This window comes from Raphanus sativus, chromosome 2, assembly GCF_000801105.2.
Source record: "Raphanus sativus cultivar WK10039 chromosome 2, ASM80110v3, whole genome shotgun sequence".
In the NCBI taxonomy this organism is placed as follows: Eukaryota; Viridiplantae; Streptophyta; class Magnoliopsida; order Brassicales; family Brassicaceae; genus Raphanus; species Raphanus sativus.
Window position 1 is genome coordinate 33,138,268 of NC_079512.1, and position 24,414 is coordinate 33,162,681.

Below are 24,414 nucleotides of genomic sequence, written 5' to 3' on the forward strand. Positions count from 1 at the left end.
GTTCGGAATACGGACTTGAAATCCCATTAGCAAGGCGGTTAACTTAATTTTATCGTGGAATCCGCGGACCTGGTATAAATGAGAGGAGGAGTTGACTCGGTCATCGTCTCTGTTCAGGAAGACTCTTAAGCTTCGTTCCGCCGTCTTCTTCTTCGTATCTCTGATCGCTTTTTTTAGCTCCTACTTCACTGAAGGGTAAATCATCGTCGTCTTCTTACGGTTGTTTCTCCGTTCTTCACGAAAGCTCCAGAGTTTCGGTTCTGGTTGGTTTGATTCCTTAGTCGTAGTCTTTGCTCAATCGAATTGTAAATTAGGGTTGATTGATTCTCACGGATTAGGTTTATGTAGTGTAATCGTGATTAATCACTCACTCAGGCGCTGTGTTCTTTAATTAATTTTGAATTGCAAGTGTAGATTAGGGTTTGTATCATATAATCTGCGTTTTGTTTGATTTTTGTGCATTGAATGGATCTGTGTGTGTTGTTTGTGCAGAGATGGAGACTGAAACAAAACTTGCGGCTGATCTCATTGCTCTCAACGAAAAGAAAGTTGCCATGGCTTTGGGTAAGGTTTTATGTTTTATCTTTTATGCCACTCTTTGTTTTCTCTTTCGGTTGTTGCTTATGATAATATCTTCTTTGGTTTAGATGATCTCATCAAGTTGTCAAAGAGGAATAGCAAAGGGTACAAGGGGGGCAAACGTTCAAGGAGAGCCAGGGTAGATCTCTTCTTCATATGGTTCTAAAGCTTACATCGCTATTTTTAATGTAGTTTTGTTTTTTCTTTTTTGTCTGCGCAGAACAAAAGCCGAAACTTCAATGGTGCTGCGAGAAAGAATAATAATAACACCTGTAAAGAGAAGCATTACGTGAACTCACTTTCTGGAGTTAGACAGGTTAATCTTTGCAGTGTTTTCAGATGATTTAGTTTGTGTTATCTTTTGAATCTTGTTTTGTTGTTCCTTTGCTTGGATTTGTCTTGCGAGTTTGTAACTTTATCTTATAATTTTCAGGGTGCTGTTGCTAAGAGAAGGTCTAACTTCAAAGGAGATCAGTTTCCTGTTGCAACAAACGTTGCTCATAAAGCCGCTACTGCTCCTCCACTCAGTGTTCGTAGAAGAGGTTTCAATGCTGGAAGGATGACTAGTGCAAATCAGTCAAGGTCTAGATACTGGATCATTCTCTGGGTGCTATTTGTTAATCTGGCGTGGTTATAATTTCTTTGTGATTCATTCACGAAGCTTCTATTCGAAGTCCCCTTCCTGCTCGCTAGTTGGTGGTCATCATATTGATGACTGCATGAGTGTGGTTCAGAATAATAATCCAAATTTATGTAATTGAGTTTATTATGGTACTTGGAGGAGTCGTCTTTTTGGTTGTGAGTATTTGAGTTAAAGGAGAGTGGAGAGTAGCTACTGGCTAGGGTGTTTGTCTCAAGACTGGTTTGCATTTGATATGAATTCAGTTGTTAGGATTTGGCTAGGTTGGGCATGAATTTATGTTGCTTGAAGTTGGTGTTACTGTCAGATCAACAAGTTGGGCAATATGGCTTCTGTGGATGTCTCATCTGCTTCCTGCATCCTGAAGAATATAGATTTAGCTCTCTGGGGGTTGTGACATTGAATTGGTACTTGGTAGATGTCTGTTACGATGAAAAAATAGAAGATTAGACTTTCGGATGTTCATCAATATGCATCTCATTGTTACTTGGCTGCACCACGGGTCATCTCTTGAGCTCTATGCGTTGTCTTTGATAAGGTGATTTGTCGGGACATAGGCCATCTCTTGGTGGGTTGATTTGGATATACCTCAAGAGCTTGCTCTTTTTCTGAGTAGTTACTTCGAAATGGGAGTTGTCTTAATGTCTGGGGAGCCTCTAAGACTGGGAAGTGAAGTTTCGATTTGGATATGCCATTTTCTACTTAGTATTTCGCCTTAGATCCTTCTGTGGTATCAGATCATTTTTATCTGTTGGTGTCAGTTACCGGCTGTTACTTCAAGCTGTCTAATAAGGCCTTCTCGGTTCTCAGCAATCCTTCTTCATTTTGTTTTTTAAATGCAGGCTTCGTGCTTCACCAGTCCAGAATAGATCTGTACACGCTAGATACATGGCAAAGGTAAATTATTCATTGCTGTATGTTATTCGGAGAGCCTCTTCTGTAGAGTAGTTTTCCTTGTGAATGATTGTGGGGCCCTGAGATTATACTTAGAAAGGTGCTTCTCTGTATCTATACTCTAATAGTAATAACTGCCTTCTTATGGTAGAGATAAGCTATAAAAGGTCTTTGGATCGATTATGGATTTGTGAATTTTGGACCATGCAATGAAGGTTGGTGATAGGATCTGTGTAAGTTTTGTTGGTAGTTTGATCTAGTAAATGCATATCATGGCGTGTTATAATAAGCGTGATGACTAAATGTTTCGGAGAGCTCATAGAAATGGATCTTTTGTCCGCAGAGGCATGAGGTGGAACAGAAAATAGAAAATGGAGGAGAGAAGTGGATGACACTGGACTCTCGGTTTGCAATCATGAAAGAGCAGAGGAATAGTAGTAACAACAACAACAACAACAGCGGGGGTAAAGTGCATGCTCCAAGGTTGCCACCACCATGGGCTAGAGCCAGAAGATTTTAGTTACTAAGAACAAACCACAAAGCTTTAGTGCGCGCTCCCTCCCCTCTTAGATTTTTTTGTCTTTGGGATTTATACTCTTGTTAAGCACACTTAACAATGCTGTTCTTTTGTGAATGTATGACTTTCTTACGTGAAATGCATCCAAGAAGTAAATAAATATATACTTTGAAATCTTGGAATGTTCGGTGTGTTTTGATTGAAGCTAGTCAACAAATTTTGTTTCTGGTGCAAAGGCACGGGTATTACATTTACTGTCTGTTTCGTTGCAGAAACGCCTCTTCAAACCCCTGGCTCCAATTTTTGTTTAACATATCAATTATCAAATTAGGGGGTGTAGCTCATATGGTAGAGCGCTCGCTTCGCATGCGAGAGGCACGGGGTTCGATTCCCCGCACCTCCATTTTTACATATTCCTCATATCGTGCTTCTTATATATTCAATGCAGTTTTTGCATATGCCGCTCACTGTTTTGGACTTTTAGTTGGCCTCAGTTAGTTCAGGCGAAAGAAATTGCTAACTTTTCTCTTTTCCTACTTTTCTTTATTTCGAAGAAGTTGAAGAAAATAATAAACTAACATGTTAAGTAAATATTGCCTATTCCAAAAACAAAGCACACCAAATATTTACGTTTGCTAACTTCTTTCTCTTCCCACTTTTCTTTATATCAAAGATGAGAAAATCAAAAAGATGTTAAGAAAATCAAAAACTATAAAAGAAATATTGCCTATTCCAAAAACTGAACCAAATAAAATATGAGAAATTCCGTTAGATAAACCTTATTAATTTATTTTCACAAAAATAGATTCACAAGAAAAAAAATGGTCAAAAGAGATTTTATTAAAAATATAAATATGCATTTATATTCTTAGAGTTAATTAATCTAGACTTATGGTTTAAGTTAAGTGATGGGGTTTTAAGAATGAGTTTAAATTTTTATAAACAAAGAAAAAATTTAAAATTTTCAAAAAAAAATAAATATATTTTTTGGTTATTTTATTTTCGTATGACTATTTTATGATAAAAAACTTTAAAAAGGACTATTTCAGATTGCCCATAAGATATTTAAGTTTATATACAGTATATGCTAATTACACATTAGATATTCTGTGTCCCGGGCCCTAATAAGTACCATCGAGAAGCGGAATAAAGATTTCGACCCAACTCCATCGTACACTTATCTTTTGAATTTGTCTTCACGATCATTGAATGGTCCAGCGACTCCAAATTGTTCTGGTTTTTTTTTTTTGCTAAATTGTGAATATCATTAAACTTAATGAAAATTTGGTTACAAGTGAATGAAACCAAGAACTGCTTTTCAGCTAGTCAGGTTCAAGGAGCCGCAAAAAGATAAAAAACCCCAAAGAACCTACACAATTAACACCAAACAACCTAACAAGGCTAACTTGAAGTTAATACTGCAATGTAGCACAAAGACAACCATATTAAGCTCCCAAACCAAAACGCTTCTTGCTTGACTGGCTTGAAGCAGAGAGCAAGAGAATAACTTGAAGACGAGCTCGATCAAGCCTCACCGAAGTGGCTCCCAGCAGGCATCGACGGAAGCGCCTGGCTCACGCCCCGGAGCTCCGCTGGAGGAGGACGCCGACAGAGCAAAGCCCAAGTTAACACGGAAGAGAGCAAGAATGTAAACCTGCAACCATGCCACTTGAAAATGAAGAACACGGTCAAGCGTAGACGGTAGTTTCAGCCCCTCAATCCGCTACGCGACACAGAAGATGCAGCAGAGAGAGCAAGTTACAAATCAGCTATCTTCCGGGAGCTTTGAAAGGGGAAATGAAGCACGTAAGGAGAATGGAACTCCTTGAAACATGTGACCTGACTGCAAAGCGCAAGCTTCGCCTTTTCCGCAAGAGACGTCGACATCAAGGGTAGTCCTCAAGACCCTAGAAACAGACGATGGGAGCAGGAAGGAGAAGCTAACCCTTTTGCTGAGGTACACCATGGGAGCTGTCTTTTGAACTAAAGAAATAGAGGTCCTCGGTGGTGCGTCTCACAACCACCCTTCACTCAACGAGAGGAGGAGCTCTACAGACCCTGGAAACTAACTGCTAGAATAGACCGGTTGGAGCGAGACGGCGGAGCAGAAACGAGACGGCAGCGACGCGTCGAAGCTTCTGGCGGATCTCGGATCTCAGATCTGACCCAGAACTGAGCGCAATCGGCGACTAAAAGTAGATCCAGGGCTCCCACAGCCATTACCGACTCATCTCGCCTCGCTGGTGGTCCAGAGAAAAGCAAAGACCCTTTGATTTCAGTTTGTTCCGACAGAGGAGACCCCATCAGACCCAGACGCACCGAACAAAGAAGAGAGACAAGGAGGAGATAGCAGAGGGTGAAGACGATGAGTACACGGACCGGTTGACAGAAGAGGGAGACCGACGGCGGAGATACCGTCAGTCGCCTGAGAGAGCAAAGAGTAGGCGGCGGCTTAGGGTTTTCGGTGGGGGTGGAGAGACTAAAGAGAGAATTTCACTTCTCTCTCCTCTCTCTTGATATTTTTTTGGAGTCTGGTTTTTTTTTGTTTTTAGTTTGACCTGATCCACTTTATTTTCAGATTTGGCTCAATATTTGTAAGCACCATGACGCTATCTTCCTTGTCGTTTGTATATCGATTGTTTCATACGGCGACCCACAAATGATATTAACACATATCGTTTTCATATTGTACACGTAACACGTTGCTCATTCGTATTTGATATTTGGGACAGCTTCAACAACCACATAATACCAAATAGACCTCCTGATCATTGAGTTTAAATTGGTAGAGTCTATCTTATGAACCAACTTTTGTCATTTGACGTATATTCAGGATATGGGTCGGCTACTGAGTCACTCTTTTGTTCTTGACTTTTAGCCTTATCTAGTTTTGTTTTCCGGAGTTGTTTAATTTGGAACGTCACTTTGATTCGACAAGCTGAGCTACGGAAGCGAGACACACAAATCAAAACTTGTCTAGTGGTCATTGTTGGTAGCTTGATTTATATAGTTTTCTTACAAAATCAAACCAAGAGTTATCCATAAAATGCTAATTCAAGGTCAGTAGTATTATACCGATCACGTCCACGTTATATCATAAAATTCAGACTCATTTAGCTGATACTATATTCTAGTTATTACTTTCATAGTCAAAAAGTAAGTGTTCTCGACCTAAAGTACATACTCATCCATCTCTACCTATCTGTCGGTTTACTTAATTAGAATATTCACGAGAAATGTATGAAAACCATAACTGAAAAGGTTTCAAGAGAAAATATTATACGTTTCGTAGATGACTCTCAAGTCACGGAAAGTCCTTGGTGGAGTTGATGTCAACGGTGCCACCCATACGTTTACTACCAAAAGAAAATAAATACGTATGATATGGTATATCGTAAAAGTTCATCCACTAATATGTTTTTATTTTATTTTACGGGTTGAAAATGTATTTTCTTAATCTTTAAAGAGGTAGTATGCCATATGGTTCCATTAGTATGTTCTTTTCGAAATTAAAACCGTGATGTTTGTTTTGGAGTGCACACATAGATATGAAGAGAATAAAACTTAATTGATTCACATAGCATTAAAGTAGAGGATTTAATTTAACTTGAATTATACATAAAGTACGTACAAACAATCCTTGAATGCTTAACATATAGAACTCAAATCTCGTGACCCCAATTTTTATGGAAAATATGTTCGACTTTGGACAAACTTCAAAACAACCCATCAACAAAATTGGAAAATGAATTCAAAACATAGAAATACGTACGGGTTTATCTTCTTCTTTTTGAAAAAAGTATATTCTGATGAAATCCAAAACATCCTCCTCGTTACCATCCAAATCGACTATATATCGAATTTAAATGAATTAAATTTACTACCAAAAGAAAATAAATACATTTCCATAAACAAAAAGGTCAAAGGGGGAATTAAATCAATCAAACCAATCCGGTATATTCGCACCCATACCAAACTCCGCCACGTGTCAGACTTTTGCTCTGCCTCGCTCGCCCTCTCTGTTTCTCTCTAGAAACGTAGAATCTCGCAAGTAAAAATATACAGTCAAAAATATTAAAGATATATATCCATCCATCCATCCATCACCGCTCCTATATAAAACACAAACCCAACCTCTGCTCGATCCCCATAACATAAACAAACGCTCTTACGAATTATAAAAATTAATAATATTAATTCTCTGAATTTTCCTTTTTCAATTTCGCGTGGTTAAGGATGGCTAAGAACGTTCTGGTAACCGGCGGCGCTGGCTACATCGGGAGCCACACGGTTCTTCAACTTCTCAACGGCGGTTACTCCGTCGTAGTTGTCGACAATCACGACAATTCGTCCGCTGCGTCTCTCCACCGAGTCAAAAAACTCGCCGGCGATAACGGAAACGGCCTCTCCTTTCACGAGGTTCCATTTTTTTTTTGTTCTTCTCGGAGAATTTTGCTTTTGTTAGGTTTTAAGGAAACGTGTTCGTGATGGATTTGCGCTATAACAGTTCGTAATCCAAATATATGGAACTGTTAAAACTGAAATTACTGTTATGTATTAATGAACACTATTGATAGATTATCGTGAGAACAGGTCATTTGTCGATATTCCAGAGTTCTGGTTTAACTTTTGTACAGCATGTGGCTAGTTTGTGTGTGTAACACATAATCTTAATTTTATTTTATTTAAAAAAATTCAGAATAAAGCATCAATGCCATGTGAAAGAGTGTATTTTAATATTATTATTATCATCCCAAAGTGTTGTAATATTCATACATGTTTGATCTGTCCTGAATTGGGATGTTTCTCAGAATTTTTCTCACTTGCTTTATTAAATTTACGTTTCTGTTAACCTGCAGGTGGATCTCAGAGACAGGCCTGCGCTTGAGAAGATTTTCTCTGAGACTAAGTACGATTGAAAGCTTTAAACCTTTTTTTTTTCTTAATCTTCTGACTGTTTTAAGATTACAAATGATTAGAAAATTGTTCATATAATTGGGTTTGATGTAACGTGGGAGGATTATTATTGAACAGGTTTGATGCAGTGATACACTTTGCTGGACTTAAAGCAGTAGGTGAGAGTGTTGAGAAGCCTTTGCTTTATTATAATAATAACCTTTTTGGCACTGTCATCCTTTTGGAGGTTATGTCCAAATACGGCTGCAAAAATGTAATTCATTCTTCCTCTCACTTCCATTTTGTTTTTGCCCAATTGCCACAACATTGATCGAATCATTTATTTATTCATATATTCTTTTATTCTTTTGTCTTTGTTTGAGATTTTAATGATTAGTATTTTTTTCCAGCTTGTGTTTTCATCATCAGCTACTGTCTATGGCTGGCCTAAAGAGGTTCCTTGCACCGAGGAGTCCCCAATTTCTGCAACCAACCCTTATGGCCGTACCAAGGTAGTATGAGTTCTCACCAACTGGTGATAGTTTCAGGAAATGAATCTGACCTGAGATGTTTCTGGTTGTTGTTATGTTAGCTTTTTATCGAAGAGATTTGCCGGGATGTGCATCGTTCTGACCCGGAATGGAAGATCATATTGCTTAGATACTTCAACCCTGTTGGTGCACATCCTAGTGGTTACATTGGTGAAGATCCTCTTGGAGTTCCAAACAATCTCATGCCTTATGTCCAGCAAGTTGCAGTTGGCCGGAGACCTCACCTCACCGTCTTTGGAACCGACTACAAGACGAAGGATGGTACAGGGGTATGTGTGTGTGTCTTGTTGATCTCTCTTGTAGCCTAGAATCTTTGACAGTTGTTATTACACTACAATCTCGTAGTGGAGACAAAATATCCTAACATAATTTGTCCATTTCTTTGTGATTTGTTTCAGGTGAGAGATTACATTCATGTGATTGATTTAGCAGATGGACATATAGCAGCTCTGCGCAAGCTAGATGATCCCAAAATCAGTAAGGATTCTCTTTAAACTCTTATCTGGTTGTCTTTTTTTTTTTTTATGAATTGGTATTAAATCCAAGCTCAATTCTTGGGAAATGGTCAGGTTGTGAGGTATACAATCTTGGAACGGGTAATGGAACATCAGTCCTAGAGATGGTAGCTGCCTTTGAGAAGGCATCCGGAAAGGTAAACAAATATTGATTTTGGTTTGTTTAGTTAGTAGAACAATGCCTTACCATCATCATTGGTTTTAACATAATTCTTTTTTCTACTGTCTCTGATTAGAAAATCCCTTTGGTGTTGGCTGGACGACGTCCTGGAGACGCTGAGATTGTCTTCGCCTCAACGGAGAAAGCAGAACGCGAGCTTAATTGGAAGTAAGTTAAATACTTTGTTTTGTCAATAGTTAAGACTAGAGAGGATAAATGGCAATCTTGTTAGAGCAATTAGCTTTTATTAATGTCAAACATGACAACAAAAGCATCAATCTATCAGCTATATACAGATATTGCAATGGGTTTTAATAACACACCTAACATTTCATATCTAATGATCTATTGTTTGGTATTGGGTATGAATGCAGGGCTAAGTATGGGATCGAAGACATGTGTAGGGATCTATGGAACTGGGCCAGCAATAATCCTTACGGCTACGCCTCCTCAAATGGCTCCTCTTAATTCTTGTTCTTTTCTCTTTGCAGTAGTTATTCATTTTTATAAAACACATAAGAAAATGCTGATCAGAACCCACAGTTTACAAGGGATTACTCCTAATTTATCATAGCAGTTCTTGATATTTAAATCGTCATTTCTACCTAGTATATAGCTTTTACTCGTTTTTGTTATGTTTCTTAAAATTGATAGATGTAATCATTCAGATATTTTCTGTTTACTATGCTTTTTCAGTCCCTGTAATTCGATCTCCCAACCATTGCAAGTTGTAATACAATAATGTCCTCATTTAAACTATGAAAAGCTACAAATCTTTTGTAATTATATTTGCAATTTTCTAACTTCACCATTCAGAGAAGAAACCAAGATGGGTATTTTACTACAAGTTTACATTTGGGTTGTGTTTTGAAAAGAGACACTTGTACAGTTTCGGTTTGTTTGCTACAAAAGTCTTGTATCAACAACGGACGGCTACGATCGACCCATCAACAGTCGAAATCGCGATCCTGCAGTTACATCTCGCCGCGATCCGATGCGTGAACAGACCCAGAACTCTAACCCGACCCGCCATCTCCAGCTTCGACTCTATCTCCACCGTCGACCCGGCCCGACTCTCCTCTCCCACTAACCCGGTTCCAAAATCCGCGGCGGAGATTCGAGAGGCGGAAGACGCCGCGAGAGGAAACGATTCCACGGAGAAATCAGCGGCCATCCTCTTCGTCTGACCCGGTTCGATCTCGCCGGCCGGTACGAAAATGAAACCGATCCGGTTACCGTAGTAGAAGAGCTGGACTCTGTTGTCGTAGTGTGAGAAAGCGGCGCGGTTCGGGTTTCTCACGGAGGAGAGCTGCGAGTAGGTGAAGCTGACGGAGCCGTTGGCGACGGAGAAGGACGGGACCCTGACGTTCGTGACGGAGATCTCGGGGTCTCTCGGTCTGAAGACTGTGAGGTAGACGGTGACCAAGGCGATGATGGCGAAGACGATGAAGACGGCGGCGACGGCGCACGAGGCGAGGTTTGTTCCTCCGCCGGAAGAAGGCTTCGCCATCTCAGGGGGGAGGGAGGTGATTGTTTGGTAGCGATGTTTTAACTGTTCACCGGTGTCTTTTAACTTTATAAAGCAACAAAGCGGTGTGTGTAAAGTAAAGCGAAAAGGATACTTGTTTGTTTGGCTATAGGGATAACGTTACATACACGTAATATTTTAATTTAGAAAGAGAAAAGTGACGTGGCGCAGTCGGGTCGATTTAACCCGGAATATAAACCCGTTTTTTGGAGTCGGACCGGATAAAACGTTAAAGAAGGCGAAATGTTGCAGTGCTGTGTGGAATGGCTTCTGTAAACACAGTCTTCTCTCTCGGTTTTCGCTCCCCGGAAAGCCACAAGAGATCGATCTGGAAACACGCGGCTGCTTCGAGAACTCGATGGAGAGCTCCAATCTTGCGTCGTTCGTTTACAATTCTCTGCGAATCGAAGCCCGGGAGCAATCCGGGAGGCGATGATTTCGTGACTAGGGTTTTGAAGGAGAACCCCAGCCAGGTGGAGCCTCGTTACCGAGTTAACGGTAAGCTGTACAGTCCCAAGGAGAGAGAGGGTTTAAGCAAAGGCGGGGAAGGGGGTGCGTTTGAGTTCATCAAAAGGAAGAGTGAGAAAGAGAAAGAGAAAGTTGAAGAAGTTGTGAATGAGTCTAATGTTTATCTGAGTGATATTCTGAGGGAGTACAAGGGGAAGCTCTATGTCCCGGAGCAAGTCTTTGGGCAAGAGTTATTATTATCAGAGGAAGAGGAGTTTGAGAAGAATGTGAAGGAGTTACCTAAGATGAGTTTGGAAGATTTTAGAAAAGCTATGGAGAGTGATAAGGTTAAGCTGCTTACATCCAAGGAAGAAGCTTCTCGTGTTAGCGGCGGCTTTAGAGATTTCGTTGTTGATCTTAAAGAGATTCCTGGTGTCAAGAGCTTACAGCGAACCAAATGGTGAATCAAGATTCCTTTCGATTTGATATGTATCCAGAGTATTTTTTCTTTATTGATATGCTTTTTGATAGGTCAATGAAGCTTGGAGTTGGAGAAGCTCAAGCTCTTCTTAAAGAGTACAGTGGTCCGCAGTACGAAGTAGAAAGTAGTAACATGATGACGGTGATCACTCTATAATCTAATAATGTCTTTTCAGAATCTGTTTTATATAGAGGCTGAGTAACGTTTGTGTTGTTATTGACTTAGTTTTCTTTCTGGTATGGAACGTTTTATTTGCAGTCTTGGGTTGGAAGAGTGACGGACTCCCCAAATTCAGTCGCGTCTTCTATTTCGAGTAGAGTGATGGTTGAGCTGGGAATGGTGACGGCAGTTATTGCGGCAGCTGCAGCCGTCGTTGGAGGGTTCTTAGCCTCGGCTGTGTTTGCAGTCACTAGTTTCGCCTTTGTCACTACGGTTTATGTCGTTTGGCCTGTAGTAAAGCCATTCCTCAAACTGTTTATAGGCATCTTCGTCGGTGCTATTGAGAGATCATCGGAGTACATTGCGGATGTTCTCGCCGATGGAGGGATCTTCTCAAGGATTTCTGATTTCTACACATTTGGTGGTATGTCATCAAGCGTTCAGATTCTCAAACCAATCCTATTCGTTGTCATGACTATGGTTCTTCTTGTTCGTTTCACACTGTCACGGAGACCGAAGAACTTTAGAAAATGGGTATAATATTTGTAATCTCATAATTAATGCTTTAACATGTTATATTACTTTTGCTCTCAATCACTTAAAAACTTTTTTTTTGCAGGATTTATGGCAAGGAATTGCCTTTTCTCAGTCTAAAGCAGAAGCTCGTGTTGACGTAAGTTTCTCCTATATGCACTTTTCTTCCATTGTAATACATTTTTGGTTGAGTTTTTGATGAATCATTTTTTTTTCAGGGTTCAACCGGCGTTAAATTTGGTGATGTTGCAGGGATTGATGAAGCAGTTGACGAACTTCAAGAGGTAACTCTTGACCAAATTACTAGTTTAATACTTTTAAATTCAAAACATTAATAGAGTATTTGATGTTATCATATGCACTTGTACTGTATCTTCTAAATTCATGAACATTCATCAAAGAAACTGAGAATTTGTCTATACAAGGAGGTTTTTTTTTTTTTTTTTTTGGATCAAAATCTATACAAGGAGGTTATTTATCATAATGAATAGTAAATGCACTTGCTAGTTTTGTTTAATCTCCGTTCCTTTGTTATACTTGCGTCAGTTCTTCACTGTTTATGGATATCTTCCTTTGTTAGCATTAAGTTAGATTTTACTTTCATATTTGGGTTTAGAGGGCTTATGAAACCCTTACCATTACCATTAAGGTTCTACTGACTACTATACACCATCAAGTACAAAGTTTCATGGCGTTATTTTCTTTAATATTTGGGAAGCTCGAGAGAAACCAGGAACCAAAGATTACTAACCTCTTATTTTCATAATGGTTAATTTCATTTTCTTGATAGCTTGTAAAGTACTTGAAGAATCCGGACCTCTTTGATAAAATGGGAATAAAACCTCCTCATGGAGTTCTTCTGGAGGGTCCCCCGGGTTGTGGAAAGGTATGTATTAATACCAATCTAAAAGATTTATTGTTGCAAGTAGTGGATAGTATTTTGTAGCTACAAGCATGATACGTTTGTATACCAAAAAATATCATAGAAATAATCTATATAATCCAACCTGCAGCTGTTGAGATCTTTGGATCGCAGAGTATGTTGATTGTTTGGCAATTTCATAATTTGGCGCTAATGCTAGACAGATATATCATCGCTGCTGCCCCAACTGATACTAAAACTCGTCTAAATACGTCTTGAATTAAGATGCTTCTATCCTTGTTCGAGATCTTATAAGTTATAACATATCAGTCTTTTAGCAATTGTCAATCCTCACTTTTGACAATCCAACCGCTAGCTATGTATAGCTTAACCTAACCTGATTTTATTTTGTAGACACTTGTTGCGAAAGCCATTGCGGGTGAAGCTGGTGTGCCGTTTTACCAAATGGCAGGATCTGAATTCGTTGAAGTTCTTGTTGGGGTTGGTTCAGCTCGTATCAGAGATCTGTTCAAAAGAGCTAAGGTCATTGGACTGATATGTAGTTTTAAGCATTTCTGTGCGTATATGTTCACTTTTGTTTGAAAATATCCATGTCCTTGTGCAGGTAAACAAGCCGTCCGTTATTTTCATCGATGAAATCGATGCCTTAGCAACTCGGTATATACATTTTCTCCCTTCTATCTTGATTTTGATATATTCACTGAGTTTTAACTTATAAATTGGTATTCTGTAGACGTCAAGGGATTTTCAAGGAAAACTCAGACCAGTCGTACAATGCAGCCACTCAAGAAAGAGAAACCACATTGAACCAGCTACTCATCGAGCTTGATGGTTTTGACACCGGCAAAGGTGTGATTTTCTTGGGTGCCACCAATCGCAGAGATTTGTTAGATCCTGCTCTTCTACGTCCAGGTCGATTTGATCGAAAGGTTTGTTGATTAAGAAAATCTTGGCACAAATTCTTCCGAATCAGTGATTCACTATACCACAATGACAAGCCTTTTGGTTCTAATGTTATCAGATCAGAATCCGTCCCCCTAATGCCAAAGGGAGATTGGATATTCTGAAGATTCACGCCAGCAAAGTTAAAATGTCAGATTCTGTTGACTTGTCATCGTATGCAAGTAACTTACCAGGTATAATTTTTACAAAATGATGTTTCACATAGAACGCGTTTGTTCGAACGTATTGTTTGTATGAAACTTTGATCTGATTAATTTTTTTTTTTAATATCAAATACAGGATGGTCAGGAGCAAAACTGGCGCAGTTGGTTCAAGAGGCTGCTCTTGTGGCAGTCAGGAAAACGCACAGCTCGATTCTCCAATCAGACATGGACGACGCTGTTGACCGACTCACTGTTGGTCCAACACGTATCGGTTTAGAATTGGGACATGAAGGTCAGTGTCGTAGAGCCACAACGGAAGTTGGAGTAGCAATCACTTCACATCTTTTATTGCGGTACGAGAATGCAAAGATTGAGCGGTGCGATCGAATCTCAATCATCCCTCGTGGTCAGACACTCTCTCAAGTTGTGTTTGATCGGCTTGACGATGAATCCTACATGTTTGGTCGTCGTCCACAACTACTTCACCGTCTTCAGGTGTTGTTCTCTGTTAAAAAAACATATTTATTCCGTTTGTTTGATTATAAAATGCCTAGGCATTGAGCTTTTATTGTTTTCTGAGATTAAAGGTCTTGCTCGGAGCAAGAGCTGCAGAAGAAGTGATCTACGGCTCAGATACTTCAAAGACATCAGTGGATTATCTTGCGGACGCTTCATGGCTAGCTCGTAAAATCTTAACCATGTGAGCCCAGTTTTGCACATTTTCAAAATCCCATTAGTTTCATCTAAGCTGAGACTTACTATGTTGGGTATCAGATGGAACTTGGAGAACCCAATGGTGATACACGGCGAACCACCACCATGGAGAAAGAGAGCCCAGTTCGTGGGTCCACGCTTAGACTTCGAAGGATCTCTCTATGACGACTATGACCTCGTCGAACCGCCGATTAACTTCAACATGGATGATGAAGTTGCAGAGAGAAGTGAACAACTCATTAGCCAAATGTATAACAAAACCGTTGCTCTCCTCAAGCAGAACCAAACGGCTCTTCTGAAAACCGTGAAGGTTTTATTGAACCAGAAAGAGATAAGTGGAGAAGCGATAGATTACATACTTGACCATTACCCTCCTGAGACGCCGTTGAATTCGCTCTTACAAGAGCAGAGTCCAGGAACTCTTGCTTTTGTCCCTGAGCATCTCCGCCGTGAATCCGACGAGTTTGTTCTCGTTAACCACTCTACCGATGTCAATGCTTCGGTATGATTCCGGTTATGTCAAACCAATTATTTTTTGAGACCGGTTTGTAATTTTTTTTTTTTTGATTCTCAATCTCTGAAGTTTCGGACTGTTACATCTTTTAGGAATTAAAAAGAAAAACTAAAAATTCCGAAGAAATCGGTTTTCTCGACGGACAAATGTTAGGTTCCTATTTCAGACCACACACCAATGCATGTTCTCTCTCTCATTCTTCTTCCTTCGTGTCCTCTTCTCCGTTTCTCCAGATACGAGTCATACAACCAACCAACCATCTCTCCATCTGTGTACGAGCTTCGTCTCTGATAAAGAGATGTCGAGGCGCGGAAGCTGTTCGACGATATGTCTGAGTGAGAAATTTCCAAGGCAAAACAATGGTTTCAGGTTCCGGATTGTAAGATTCTCTCAACAGGCTGATACTAATTCTAGAAGCAACAGCTTTTTCGAGCGTTCTATCTCTCTGGTCCTCTTACTTTGGTGTTTCCTCTTCCTTGTGTATTGCAAGCTTGGCTATAGCCATAATCATGGTGGTAAAAACAATTTCCTTTAATTCCTTAAAATGTGTTTTGCTAGTTTCCCCCAAAATGTAGAAACTTAGGATCTGTTTTCATTTTAATCTCATGTAGAAAACTACACTGCTGATGGATCACTCTCAAAGCTCCTAAACTCCACGAGCTCCGGAGATTCTGTCTCCCCTCAGGCAACTGGGAAAGAAAACAACTATTGTCTCCTGAGAAAAGGCCAGTTACAAGATGTGTATGAGCATGTCCTTTCGAACAACGCTTTGCTCATCTGCAAAATTGTGCTACCACAAGGAAGAGGAAAGCACAAGACCCTTGACCGCGTCAAAGACAAAAGTCTTACCCTAAATGGCTCGGGCGTGCCATCATCACAGCTTGCGAACAACGTGACCCATTACAGGTTGGAACCAGATGGAAAAGGGTATAACTACGCGTCTGCTATGAAGGGAGCAAAAGTAGTGGAGCACAACAAGGAAGCGAAAGGAGCTAGCAACGTGCTTGGCAAAGATCACGACAAGTATCTGAGAAACCCGTGTTCTGTCTCAAATAAGTATGTGGTGATTGAACTCGCGGAGGAGACGCTGGTAGACACGGTTAGGGTTGCAAACTTTGAGCACTACTCTTCCAATCTCAAAGAGTTTAGCTTGTCGGGGAGTCTGAGTTATCCAACGGAGATGTGGACTCATGCCGGGAGATTCGTGGCTGCAAATGCTAAGCAGGTTCAGACGTTCCGTCTCTCGGAACCTAAATGGCTGAGGTATCTTAAGCTGAACTTGATTAGTCACTACGGGTCTGAGTTTTACTGTACTTTGAGTGTTGTGGAGGTCTTCGGCATCGATGCTCTTGAGCAGATGGTTGAAGATCTGTTTGTTGCGTCAGAGACTCTTCCTAGTAAGCCAGCTATGCTGGAGCTGAACCATGAAGAGAAAACCGCTGACGAGAAACAAGACGGGGAAGTGAAAAGCAACGCCACGGATCAGATTGGCAAAGAAACTGACGGTCAGAAGAAGAAAGTTGTTGTGGTGAAGACGATTAATATCGTGGGAGACAAGAAATATGAAGTTAGGGAGAAGCATAACGTTTTGAAGCTGTTGATGCAGAAAGTGAAACTGATTGAGATGAATCTATCGGTTGTTGAGGATTCTGTGAAGGGAATGAACGAGAAGGAAACAGAGGTTAGCTTGGAGATGAAGAGAACTCTTACGCTTGTGGAGAAAAGCAAAGCTGAGATCAAAGAGATCACAGAGTGGAAAGAGAAGATGGTAAACTCTGTTCACTTCATCTTATTGTAGGCCTTTTATGATTTTAAGTCTTTGATATTATTATTTTGAGCAGGAAAAGGAACTTAGAGACTTGGAGCTATGGAAAACTCTTGTAGTTTCACGTGTAGAGTCGTTGGCTAGAGGAAACACTGCATTGAGGTCAGTACTCTCTCTTTTATGTGTTCCTAAATAAAGAAACACAGCTACGGCATGTCTGAAGACGTTTTTCTTAGTTGAACGTGTTTGGTTTTCTTGTTACTTGGAAACAGATTGGATGTAGAGAAGATTGAGAGAGAGCAAGCAAATCTAGAGAGCAAAGAGCTTGGAGTTCTGTTGATAAGTCTCTTTCTCGTGTTCTTAGCAACGATTCGGTTGCTCTCAAGAAGACTCTGGGCGTTTATGGGGATGTCTTTTACAGATAAAATGGGATCGCTTTGGCCAGATAGTGGTTGGGTCATGATACTACTTAGCAGCAGCATCATGATCTTTATAACTTTGCTTTCTTAGTTAGTTTAGGTGTTAGGCTTTAGGTTTTCTTTTTAACACTGCCTTGCTACTCAAGTACTGTAGCCCTTAGGATTAGGAACTATTAAGGAGGTTTCATTGATAATAAATTAGAAAATCATCCCCAAAAAATATCAGTGATCAGATTGGATGTAGCCCTTTTGTTTTCTGATTTACGGTTTAAACCTTCTTGAATTTCATTGCTGAATCTCCACTGTTTATTTTTGCGGTGAATGGCTGGATCACAGGGGGAGAGACGTTTAACAATGTCTAGAACATTTCCAGTGTATAAAAAAAGGATCAAAATAACACTTTACTTACAAAAACAAATAAATTAACAAACAACAAATGATTCAAACTTAATCAGTTTTACAAAACGCTATATCATCACCGAATCAGTCTACACTAAAACTAATTAACTTATATTCAAAAGTATATAATACAACTACAGTATATTATAACGCGAACTTTACAAAATAAAGTTCCACATGACTGATTTTATACCGCAAAATAACAACCAACACCATCACAACAAGAGGACCAGCCACAAGCCCTATCCCTCGCTACAACATAACTCTGAAGGGGTCAGGAACATCATGACTAATGGCAACGATGGACTGTTTCATTGCGAGTTCGAACTTTATTGAAGGAAATTATCTTATGTTGTTTCTGAATATTACATGGGTATAGACTTTTGCTTTCGGCCTATTTGCAACTTTAGTGCGTAACTCTATATGTGGGTCACACGCCTCTAATAAATTAGTCTGGGTCTGTTTGGGTCTGGAATTTATTTCTAAATTATCAAAAAAAAAAAAACATAATTTTGAAGGGAAATAAGTATCAACTAAAAAATTGAATTGAGTTGTGTCATAGTTAAAATGACCCTGGGGACGAAACTAATATTATATACTATGGTTTAATTCGGATCTGGACTGTGATTTCAAATATGGAAGATTATGTTTTGTCTCGGACCTGGTATTTAAAAAAAATGTGTCTATTAAAAGAAAAATACCAAAAAATCTACTGTAGAAAATTATGTTGGACCATCTTCATTAATTATTTAATATGACTTAATTGATTATTTACATATTTTGTAATTATCTATTTAATTATTTCAAATTATAAACTTATTGTACCGAATTCAAAAATATAATAGTATGTATAATTGATAAAAAAGTTTAATGCATACAACAAATCATTATATATTAATTATGTTGAATAAGAAACTTAAAACAATAAGATTATAGAATCATACAATATATAATACTAAAATGCAAATCATATTTTGAAAATGTTTAGTTATATATTTAATTATTTATAAATCAAAAATATACTCACACAGCTGTGTAGATCAAACTCTAAAATAAAAAAATACCTGCACGTTTTAGAATCATCATTATAAATCGTGTTGATTTTTAGTTGTTTTCTTGTTAATGAAATTTGAAACCTAATTACTAACCGTTCTTTAGCCTTAAATAAGACCTATACAATGGCGTGTTTATAATAGGCTAATAGCCAACAGATCGAGGACGATGAGACTACGAGATTTGCACCTAGGAATCCGACGAACTATAAAGACTACCCAAATATCCTACGGGTAGGAGAATCTCACAGGGTAAGTCAAATAAGTCAACGTCATTTGGGGCAAACGTGAGGAACAAAGATCCCACTTATTCCGGAAGTTTTTGTATTCTAGTCCGCCCAATAATCAATTTAATTATTAGTTTACGAAATATAATAATAATAACAGCAACGACCAATAACATTTCAATGTATATGTTTATTTATTTTGGGATTCGTATTTTATCCGTTAAATTTGATTTGATTCGTTATTCGTTGCTATTCGATCTGAAAATTCAGGATATCCATAAGCTTTCGAAGCAAAACAAATACTAAAATTCAATATCCGTTAAGATCGAATCAAATCACAAATATTAAAATTTTGGGAAGCGAATATCCGATCCGATCAGCAATATATAAAAAATGTATTTTATTATTATATTTAAAGTTTTAAATGTATAAAACTATATAATTATTGTTCTAACATATGACTTGACAGATTATATTCACATTATTACTTATATAAAAATATTACATAAAAGGAAGAGAAAACAATTATGACAATTATAATTTTTTTCTTAAGTTTTGTATTATTATAATTGTTAACTAAGTTTAAAAATTTACAAAATATGTAAATTCACTATTTCTTTTAGTTTTTATCTTTTATATCATGCAAAAAATATTTTACAAAACAAATTTGTATCGAATATTTAAGATTATTTGTATAAATCAAAACAAATGAGATATCCGTAAGTATCCACAAATATTTATTTATTTTCCGGATATCCACTTTTCCGAATATCCATATTTTTCCGAAGCAAAGCAAATCAGAAAATTAGATATACGTAACATTCGAAGTAAATCACAAATACCTTCAAAAACTCAGATATATGATCTGTGCCCAAACCTAATTTATCATGCTGTTTTAATCAATTTACAATAAAGTGGTCCCTCCCATTCCATACAATACATTTTTATAAGATGTTGGTAATTTAACTTGGCTTTAAAAATATTTAGTTTATCTTTTAATATGTTTTAATAACTATATATAGTATTGGGGAATATAACAAAAAGTTATATGTACTCCAAAATGGTTAGATCAATGATATAATTACATGCAGCATATTTTTTTTGCATATCATTCCCATCTGATCATAGTTTTCTTTTTGGGTGTAACATCTGATCATAGTTGTTATGCAAGTGATCTCAAATTGCGATTATTGTACCATAGTTTATATAATACCAAATCAAATGTGTAGATATATATTAGGCCACGAAACATTCAAATAGTTGGTCTCCACATGGCTGCGCAAACTCTATCTTTGTCCAGCCAATCATTTGCTAGTTCCTTTATTCCTTTCATTTTGATTTGATTTTATTCATTGTATTTATGTGTTAATTATGTTTTAAAATCCTTATCCACAATTATTTTTCCATGTACAGTTAGCGTGTGCAGGAAAAAAATGTCGTTAACGTATAAATTATTGCATATTTCGGAGCATTTCATTTTACTATAAATCCAGCTACCGGTAGAGTGTTGTTGTTCACACGTACAAAATCTTACTAAATTATTATTGTATACGCATCTTAGAATCCTCGTTAATTAATTACGAAAAAAAATTGATTCAAAATAGTTCATATGGCAAATATAGAATGTAGAACTTGAATTCATGACTATATATATATGAATAAAATTATAAAAACACTAATTTGTCAAAAAAAAAACTATTTGATTCAAAATAAACATTTGACGGTAAGATTACTTGTTCAACTACAATATCATTATCAGATTTGAGGAAAATTTTAATCATTTAATGATGCCAAATGTGACCCTTGAGTCCCTGACTCTTAAGATGGGGCTAAGGGACACTTCGATTGAATTAAAACACACACATACACACATGAGCATGTACATGACATACTAGTATAAAGTACAGTCCATTATGTAAAATTACAGGTGTCAAGCAATAAAGCTACTTATACAAAATTCTATTTCCAACCATTGTGGTACAATAATCACTAGTGTGAAGACGATCATACACACAAATCCTTACTTTGATTGGCAATAATTTTCCTTTTTGTACCATTTTATGATCTATATAGAATTTTAATTTGATTTGGGACTATATTTAAAGGCCAAATCAATTATAGATAGTAAAACCCTAATTATTCTTCCTACTATCGTCCTCTTTCGTTTTTATATGTATATACTGTAAGTACGAAGCCTACTATCATTCATTTCGCGTAGTAATATAGGTAATATACTTTACATTACACATTCACACAAATTGACACAATCAATCTTTTATAATTATTTTTGGTTCAGAGATAAATATTCTGATCTAGTCCTAATTTTTTTCCGCTTTTTTCTAGTTCTTCCAATACATGGAGAATTGCTTCGATCATTTAAAACCGTTTCATGTTTATAAAAATAATATCAAGCGCAGAGCAATATCTTTTGTTAGGGATGGATCTTGAACGAAAAACATGAAGCACGCAATAAGAGATAGACACCTAAACAATTAACAGAGAAACTTCCAACTCGCGCGCTACTTCTTTCCGAGCTCCGGAAGATCGAGAAAACCTCTTGAATGCCTCTCCCTCATACCATAGCAAACGTTTTCCAGAGAACAATCCAACGCAAATCAACATTTACAAAATTCAAATTTTCATCCGAACACGTATTGCTGTGCACTTACTTTCGGTAAAAAAAAATTGTTCACAAAGGCAATTATCTTGTTTAATGTTTTTTTACTAATCATTGAGTAATGAGTGAAAAGTTGTTAACAATATATAAGCCTAGAAAGAAATTATGAATCTGTGGATAATAATCGTAATCGCTAATCCTCCGCATGCAAAGGAAATGGTTCACTAATCAAGCATCTTGAGCACATCACATACGGTAGCATAAATTCAAACAATACTGCATGCTACTTTACTATATTTAAGAATACAATTTCTTTTAAATCCCTGCTCCGTTGTTCCCTGATTCTCATAAAAACATTCTCAAATTTAAGATGAAATTGAGCATATTCCATGCTTCGAGTTCGAGCTCTCTGTGAGCAAACACGTACGAGTCGTTTTCTGCAACGTGTTTTTTTATATATAGAGATGTAAGCAGGGAATATGCCATCAGAGATGTAGGGAATTTTTCCTTTCTTTCTTCGAAGATTCATTGACTTGTTTCTCAAGAAAATTAACTTCTTGCAGATGAATCACCAAGTAATGTTGATGATTTTGAAGACAATAAAAAAATACACGACAATGATATGTACTTCTCACTTTCCCCACGATTAGCAATAAGTTTAAAAATAAAGACGACGTTTCTTAAAATCTACACAAAAGATATGACCAATGAAAATTGTCAAGTGGCATGCCTCATACTAACAGTGACTCTTTTTTGTTCAACATACTATCAGTAACCTTATCGATTGACCATAGGGTTAAAAACCGAAAGTAGATATGACGAATTGTGGAATTCACCTTATAATCTATAGTACTAACAAATTTGACCTAAAACTCAGTGAATGAATTAAGCTCATTTGAGACCAAATTTGTGGGAATAATATGAAATGGAAATGATTTTATATCGACTTGGAAATGATTTCTAAATTCTTATATTTGCTTACTAGTTTTTTTTTTTTTGAACTTACTAGTTATGAGATGGGTTTTAATCATCTCTAAGAATATACTGGGACAAGATACCAAGTTATTATTAAAAATATAGAATAATATAGCCTAAATACGAAAATAAAATCCGGAGATGGTGGTAGTGGGTTTGAAGGCATCTTGCTTATTTATATCCTTAAAGGGAGCAGAAGTTGTCAAAGTACGTCATAAGTGACGTTTTCTGCCATATTTAGTTCTATTTAAATCATAATAAAAACAAAACTAAAAAAATAATGTAATTAACTTATTGGTTAATTAAAATATGGACTGCGGAGTATAGACTTTTCATCTTTCTGATTTGGCACTTATTTTATATGGTTTGGCATTATTCACAACCAAATGGATGAAGGACTACAATATTCGTTTTTGTCGGAAAAAGATAAAAATTATTGATCATATAAAGATTTACTTATGTTATACGAAAGTCCATGCAATACAATACTAGATATTGTGTAAATGTTTCGGAAATAAAACTACCTACAAAAAATTGTATTTTTTTTAATTATCAGGATTTTAAAATGTTTTAAAATGTATAAAATTTAGTGTTTCATGGACTTCAACCTAACTTTCTGTTTATGATGGTTTAAAATGTACTCCATCTGTTTTTTTTAAAGTTCCATGTTCTAGGAAAAAAATTTGTTTTAAAAATATACATTTTTTACTTTTTCAATGTATTATTTAATGAAAATCTGTTAACTTCAAGAAAATTAATTGTGTTTATTGGATTTTTATTGGTTAAAGATTATGAAAAATTGTTATTCACAGAAATCAATGTATTTTTAATGTGATTTCTTAATATATGTGAAAAGTCTAGAATATGTATTTAAAAAAAACAGAGGGAGTAAAGTTTAAATACCACTGAACCAACAACAAACTTAATTATAAAAATAAAATGATTTTTTAGGATCTTAATAGTTTTTATCTTGGTGAAACCAAAAAAATTAATAGTAAAATAAATTCCGTTGATTTTAATTGGTAAATAATGGAGTGGGAGAAAAGTTTTAAAAGGTAAAAGAGTTGTATTAAAAATACGCAGCATCTGACGCGTGTACTAGTGGCGGGTAATTATTAACAAACCGAGAAAAAAAAAGAAGAAAAATCAGAGATCCAAGCACTTCCCACATGCTTATGTTGTTGGTCCCGCCTTAGGGGCACACAAGGTAATTTATCCTATGTACGAGGTCAATGTTTTTCCAACTCTAGCCGGTCTTGTTGGCTGGCCTCGGAGCAGACGGCGAATGTGACGGAATGTTAATGATAACGGCTGTTGAAGCTCTCTTGATCGACTTTCATTACCGTAACGGCACGGACCTTTACGTATCCGTACCAGGCTTTTAAAAGGCAAGACATTTATGACTTATCCAGTAATTAATATTCTTCATCCACGAACACAAGTTGTTTAATACGTTCAGAAAAGTAAAAAAAGGTAGTATAATTATAATATACACTAGCTTATAAAGTCTGCTTTAATTACTTACTAAAAGACTCAATTAAGTACAATTTCTTTTCGGAGTGTGTTTATCAAGATTTTGAAAAAAATACTATCGATCTTGGTTGAAAAATCAAATTATTTAATTTAAAACAAAATTATTTTGAAAAAGATAAGATTTTTTTTAATATGTCGTTGACATTTACCTTTTCATTAAAAACACTAAAGTGAGGAGAAAAACTGAAAGATTGACACCAGACCTTTTAAAAAAAAAAAATTTTTACCAAAGGCCTTTGACACCAGATTTTTACAATATTTGATCGTTATTTTATCTATCTGGTAAAAAGAGTAAAAATACAACTATAA

General features: G+C 37.0%; 5 protein-coding genes and 1 non-coding gene across 9 annotated transcripts; 5 read left to right on the forward strand and 1 right to left on the reverse strand.

Annotated features, from left to right (window-relative positions):
- The first annotated feature begins 61 nt into the window (after positions 1-61).
- Positions 62-2,804, forward strand: LOC108841821 (uncharacterized). Of its 3 annotated transcripts, none has more exons than XM_018614591.2 (7): positions 62-195; positions 493-564; positions 648-718; positions 800-895; positions 1,013-1,161; positions 2,062-2,116; positions 2,457-2,804. In XM_018614591.2, exons 2-7 carry the CDS (start codon positions 495-497, stop codon positions 2,631-2,633), a joined length of 618 nt encoding a protein of 205 aa, XP_018470093.1. In that variant the 5' UTR covers positions 62-195; positions 493-494; the 3' UTR covers positions 2,634-2,804. The 3 variants fall into 3 exon arrangements, with proteins under 3 accessions (XP_018470093.1, XP_018470092.1, XP_018470094.1); XM_018614590.2 differs by having other exon boundaries at positions 116-263; XM_018614592.2 differs by having other exon boundaries at positions 118-219.
- A 156-nt stretch (positions 2,805-2,960) lies between these two features.
- Positions 2,961-3,033, forward strand: TRNAA-CGC (transfer RNA alanine (anticodon CGC)). Its single transcript has one exon. It is a non-coding gene; the product is annotated as a tRNA-Ala (tRNA).
- A 3,701-nt stretch (positions 3,034-6,734) lies between these two features.
- LOC108842137 (UDP-glucose 4-epimerase 2) lies at positions 6,735-9,452 on the forward strand. Its single transcript, XM_018614956.2, has 9 exons — positions 6,735-7,049; positions 7,490-7,539; positions 7,665-7,800; positions 7,937-8,038; positions 8,119-8,346; positions 8,476-8,554; positions 8,647-8,729; positions 8,829-8,920; positions 9,127-9,452. The coding sequence occupies exons 1-9, from the start codon at positions 6,867-6,869 to the stop codon at positions 9,218-9,220; spliced, it is 1,047 nt and encodes a 348-aa protein (XP_018470458.1). The 5' UTR covers positions 6,735-6,866; the 3' UTR covers positions 9,221-9,452.
- A 111-nt stretch (positions 9,453-9,563) lies between these two features.
- LOC108842139 (uncharacterized) lies at positions 9,564-10,350 on the reverse strand. The gene has a single exon (XM_018614957.2). The coding sequence runs from the start codon at positions 10,260-10,262 to the stop codon at positions 9,672-9,674; it is 591 nt and encodes a 196-aa protein (XP_018470459.1). The 5' UTR covers positions 10,263-10,350; the 3' UTR covers positions 9,564-9,671.
- LOC108842135 (probable inactive ATP-dependent zinc metalloprotease FTSHI 1, chloroplastic) lies at positions 10,350-15,257 on the forward strand. Its single transcript, XM_018614954.2, has 13 exons — positions 10,350-11,187; positions 11,259-11,349; positions 11,467-11,901; positions 11,987-12,040; positions 12,120-12,185; positions 12,692-12,787; positions 13,178-13,306; positions 13,389-13,441; positions 13,518-13,713; positions 13,806-13,920; positions 14,027-14,385; positions 14,478-14,590; positions 14,665-15,257. The coding sequence occupies exons 1-13, from the start codon at positions 10,544-10,546 to the stop codon at positions 15,110-15,112; spliced, it is 2,799 nt and encodes a 932-aa protein (XP_018470456.2). The 5' UTR covers positions 10,350-10,543; the 3' UTR covers positions 15,113-15,257.
- Positions 15,258-15,299: 42 nt separating this feature from the next.
- Positions 15,300-17,590, forward strand: LOC108842136 (SUN domain-containing protein 5). 2 transcript variants are annotated; one of them, XM_018614955.2, is made up of 4 exons: positions 15,300-15,633; positions 15,730-16,886; positions 16,960-17,045; positions 17,156-17,590. In XM_018614955.2, the coding sequence occupies exons 1-4, from the start codon at positions 15,300-15,302 to the stop codon at positions 17,391-17,393; spliced, it is 1,815 nt and encodes a 604-aa protein (XP_018470457.2). In that variant the 3' UTR covers positions 17,394-17,590. The 2 variants fall into 2 exon arrangements, with proteins under 2 accessions (XP_018470457.2, XP_056859156.1); XM_057003176.1 differs by having other exon boundaries at positions 15,300-15,630.
- Positions 17,591-24,414: the final 6,824 nt, after the last annotated feature.

Bases quoted from the DNA above. Each gene is read 5' to 3' on its own strand.
- LOC108841821 (XM_018614591.2), top strand. From the start codon at position 495: ATGGAGACTGAAACAAAACTTGCGGCTGATCTCATTGCTCTCAACGAA. The intron at 565-647 runs GTAAGGTTTTAT...TCTTTGGTTTAG, and splicing joins GAAAGTTGCCATGGCTTTGG to ATGATCTCATCAAGTTGTCA. The intron at 719-799 runs GTAGATCTCTTC...TTGTCTGCGCAG, and splicing joins AACGTTCAAGGAGAGCCAGG to AACAAAAGCCGAAACTTCAA.
- LOC108842137 (XM_018614956.2), top strand. From the start codon at position 6,867: ATGGCTAAGAACGTTCTGGTAACCGGCGGCGCTGGCTACATCGGGAGC. The intron at 7,801-7,936 runs GTAATTCATTCT...ATTTTTTTCCAG, and splicing joins CCAAATACGGCTGCAAAAAT to CTTGTGTTTTCATCATCAGC. The intron at 8,921-9,126 runs GTAAGTTAAATA...GTATGAATGCAG, and splicing joins GAACGCGAGCTTAATTGGAA to GGCTAAGTATGGGATCGAAG.
- LOC108842139 (XM_018614957.2), bottom strand. From the start codon at position 10,262: ATGGCGAAGCCTTCTTCCGGCGGAGGAACAAACCTCGCCTCGTGCGCC.
- LOC108842135 (XM_018614954.2), top strand. From the start codon at position 10,544: ATGGCTTCTGTAAACACAGTCTTCTCTCTCGGTTTTCGCTCCCCGGAA. The intron at 12,041-12,119 runs GTAAGTTTCTCC...TTTTTTTTTCAG, and splicing joins AAGCAGAAGCTCGTGTTGAC to GGTTCAACCGGCGTTAAATT. The intron at 14,591-14,664 runs GTGAGCCCAGTT...GTTGGGTATCAG, and splicing joins GCTCGTAAAATCTTAACCAT to ATGGAACTTGGAGAACCCAA.
- LOC108842136 (XM_018614955.2), top strand. From the start codon at position 15,300: ATGTTCTCTCTCTCATTCTTCTTCCTTCGTGTCCTCTTCTCCGTTTCT. The intron at 15,634-15,729 runs GTAAAAACAATT...AATCTCATGTAG, and splicing joins CTATAGCCATAATCATGGTG to AAAACTACACTGCTGATGGA. The intron at 17,046-17,155 runs GTCAGTACTCTC...ACTTGGAAACAG, and splicing joins AGAGGAAACACTGCATTGAG to ATTGGATGTAGAGAAGATTG.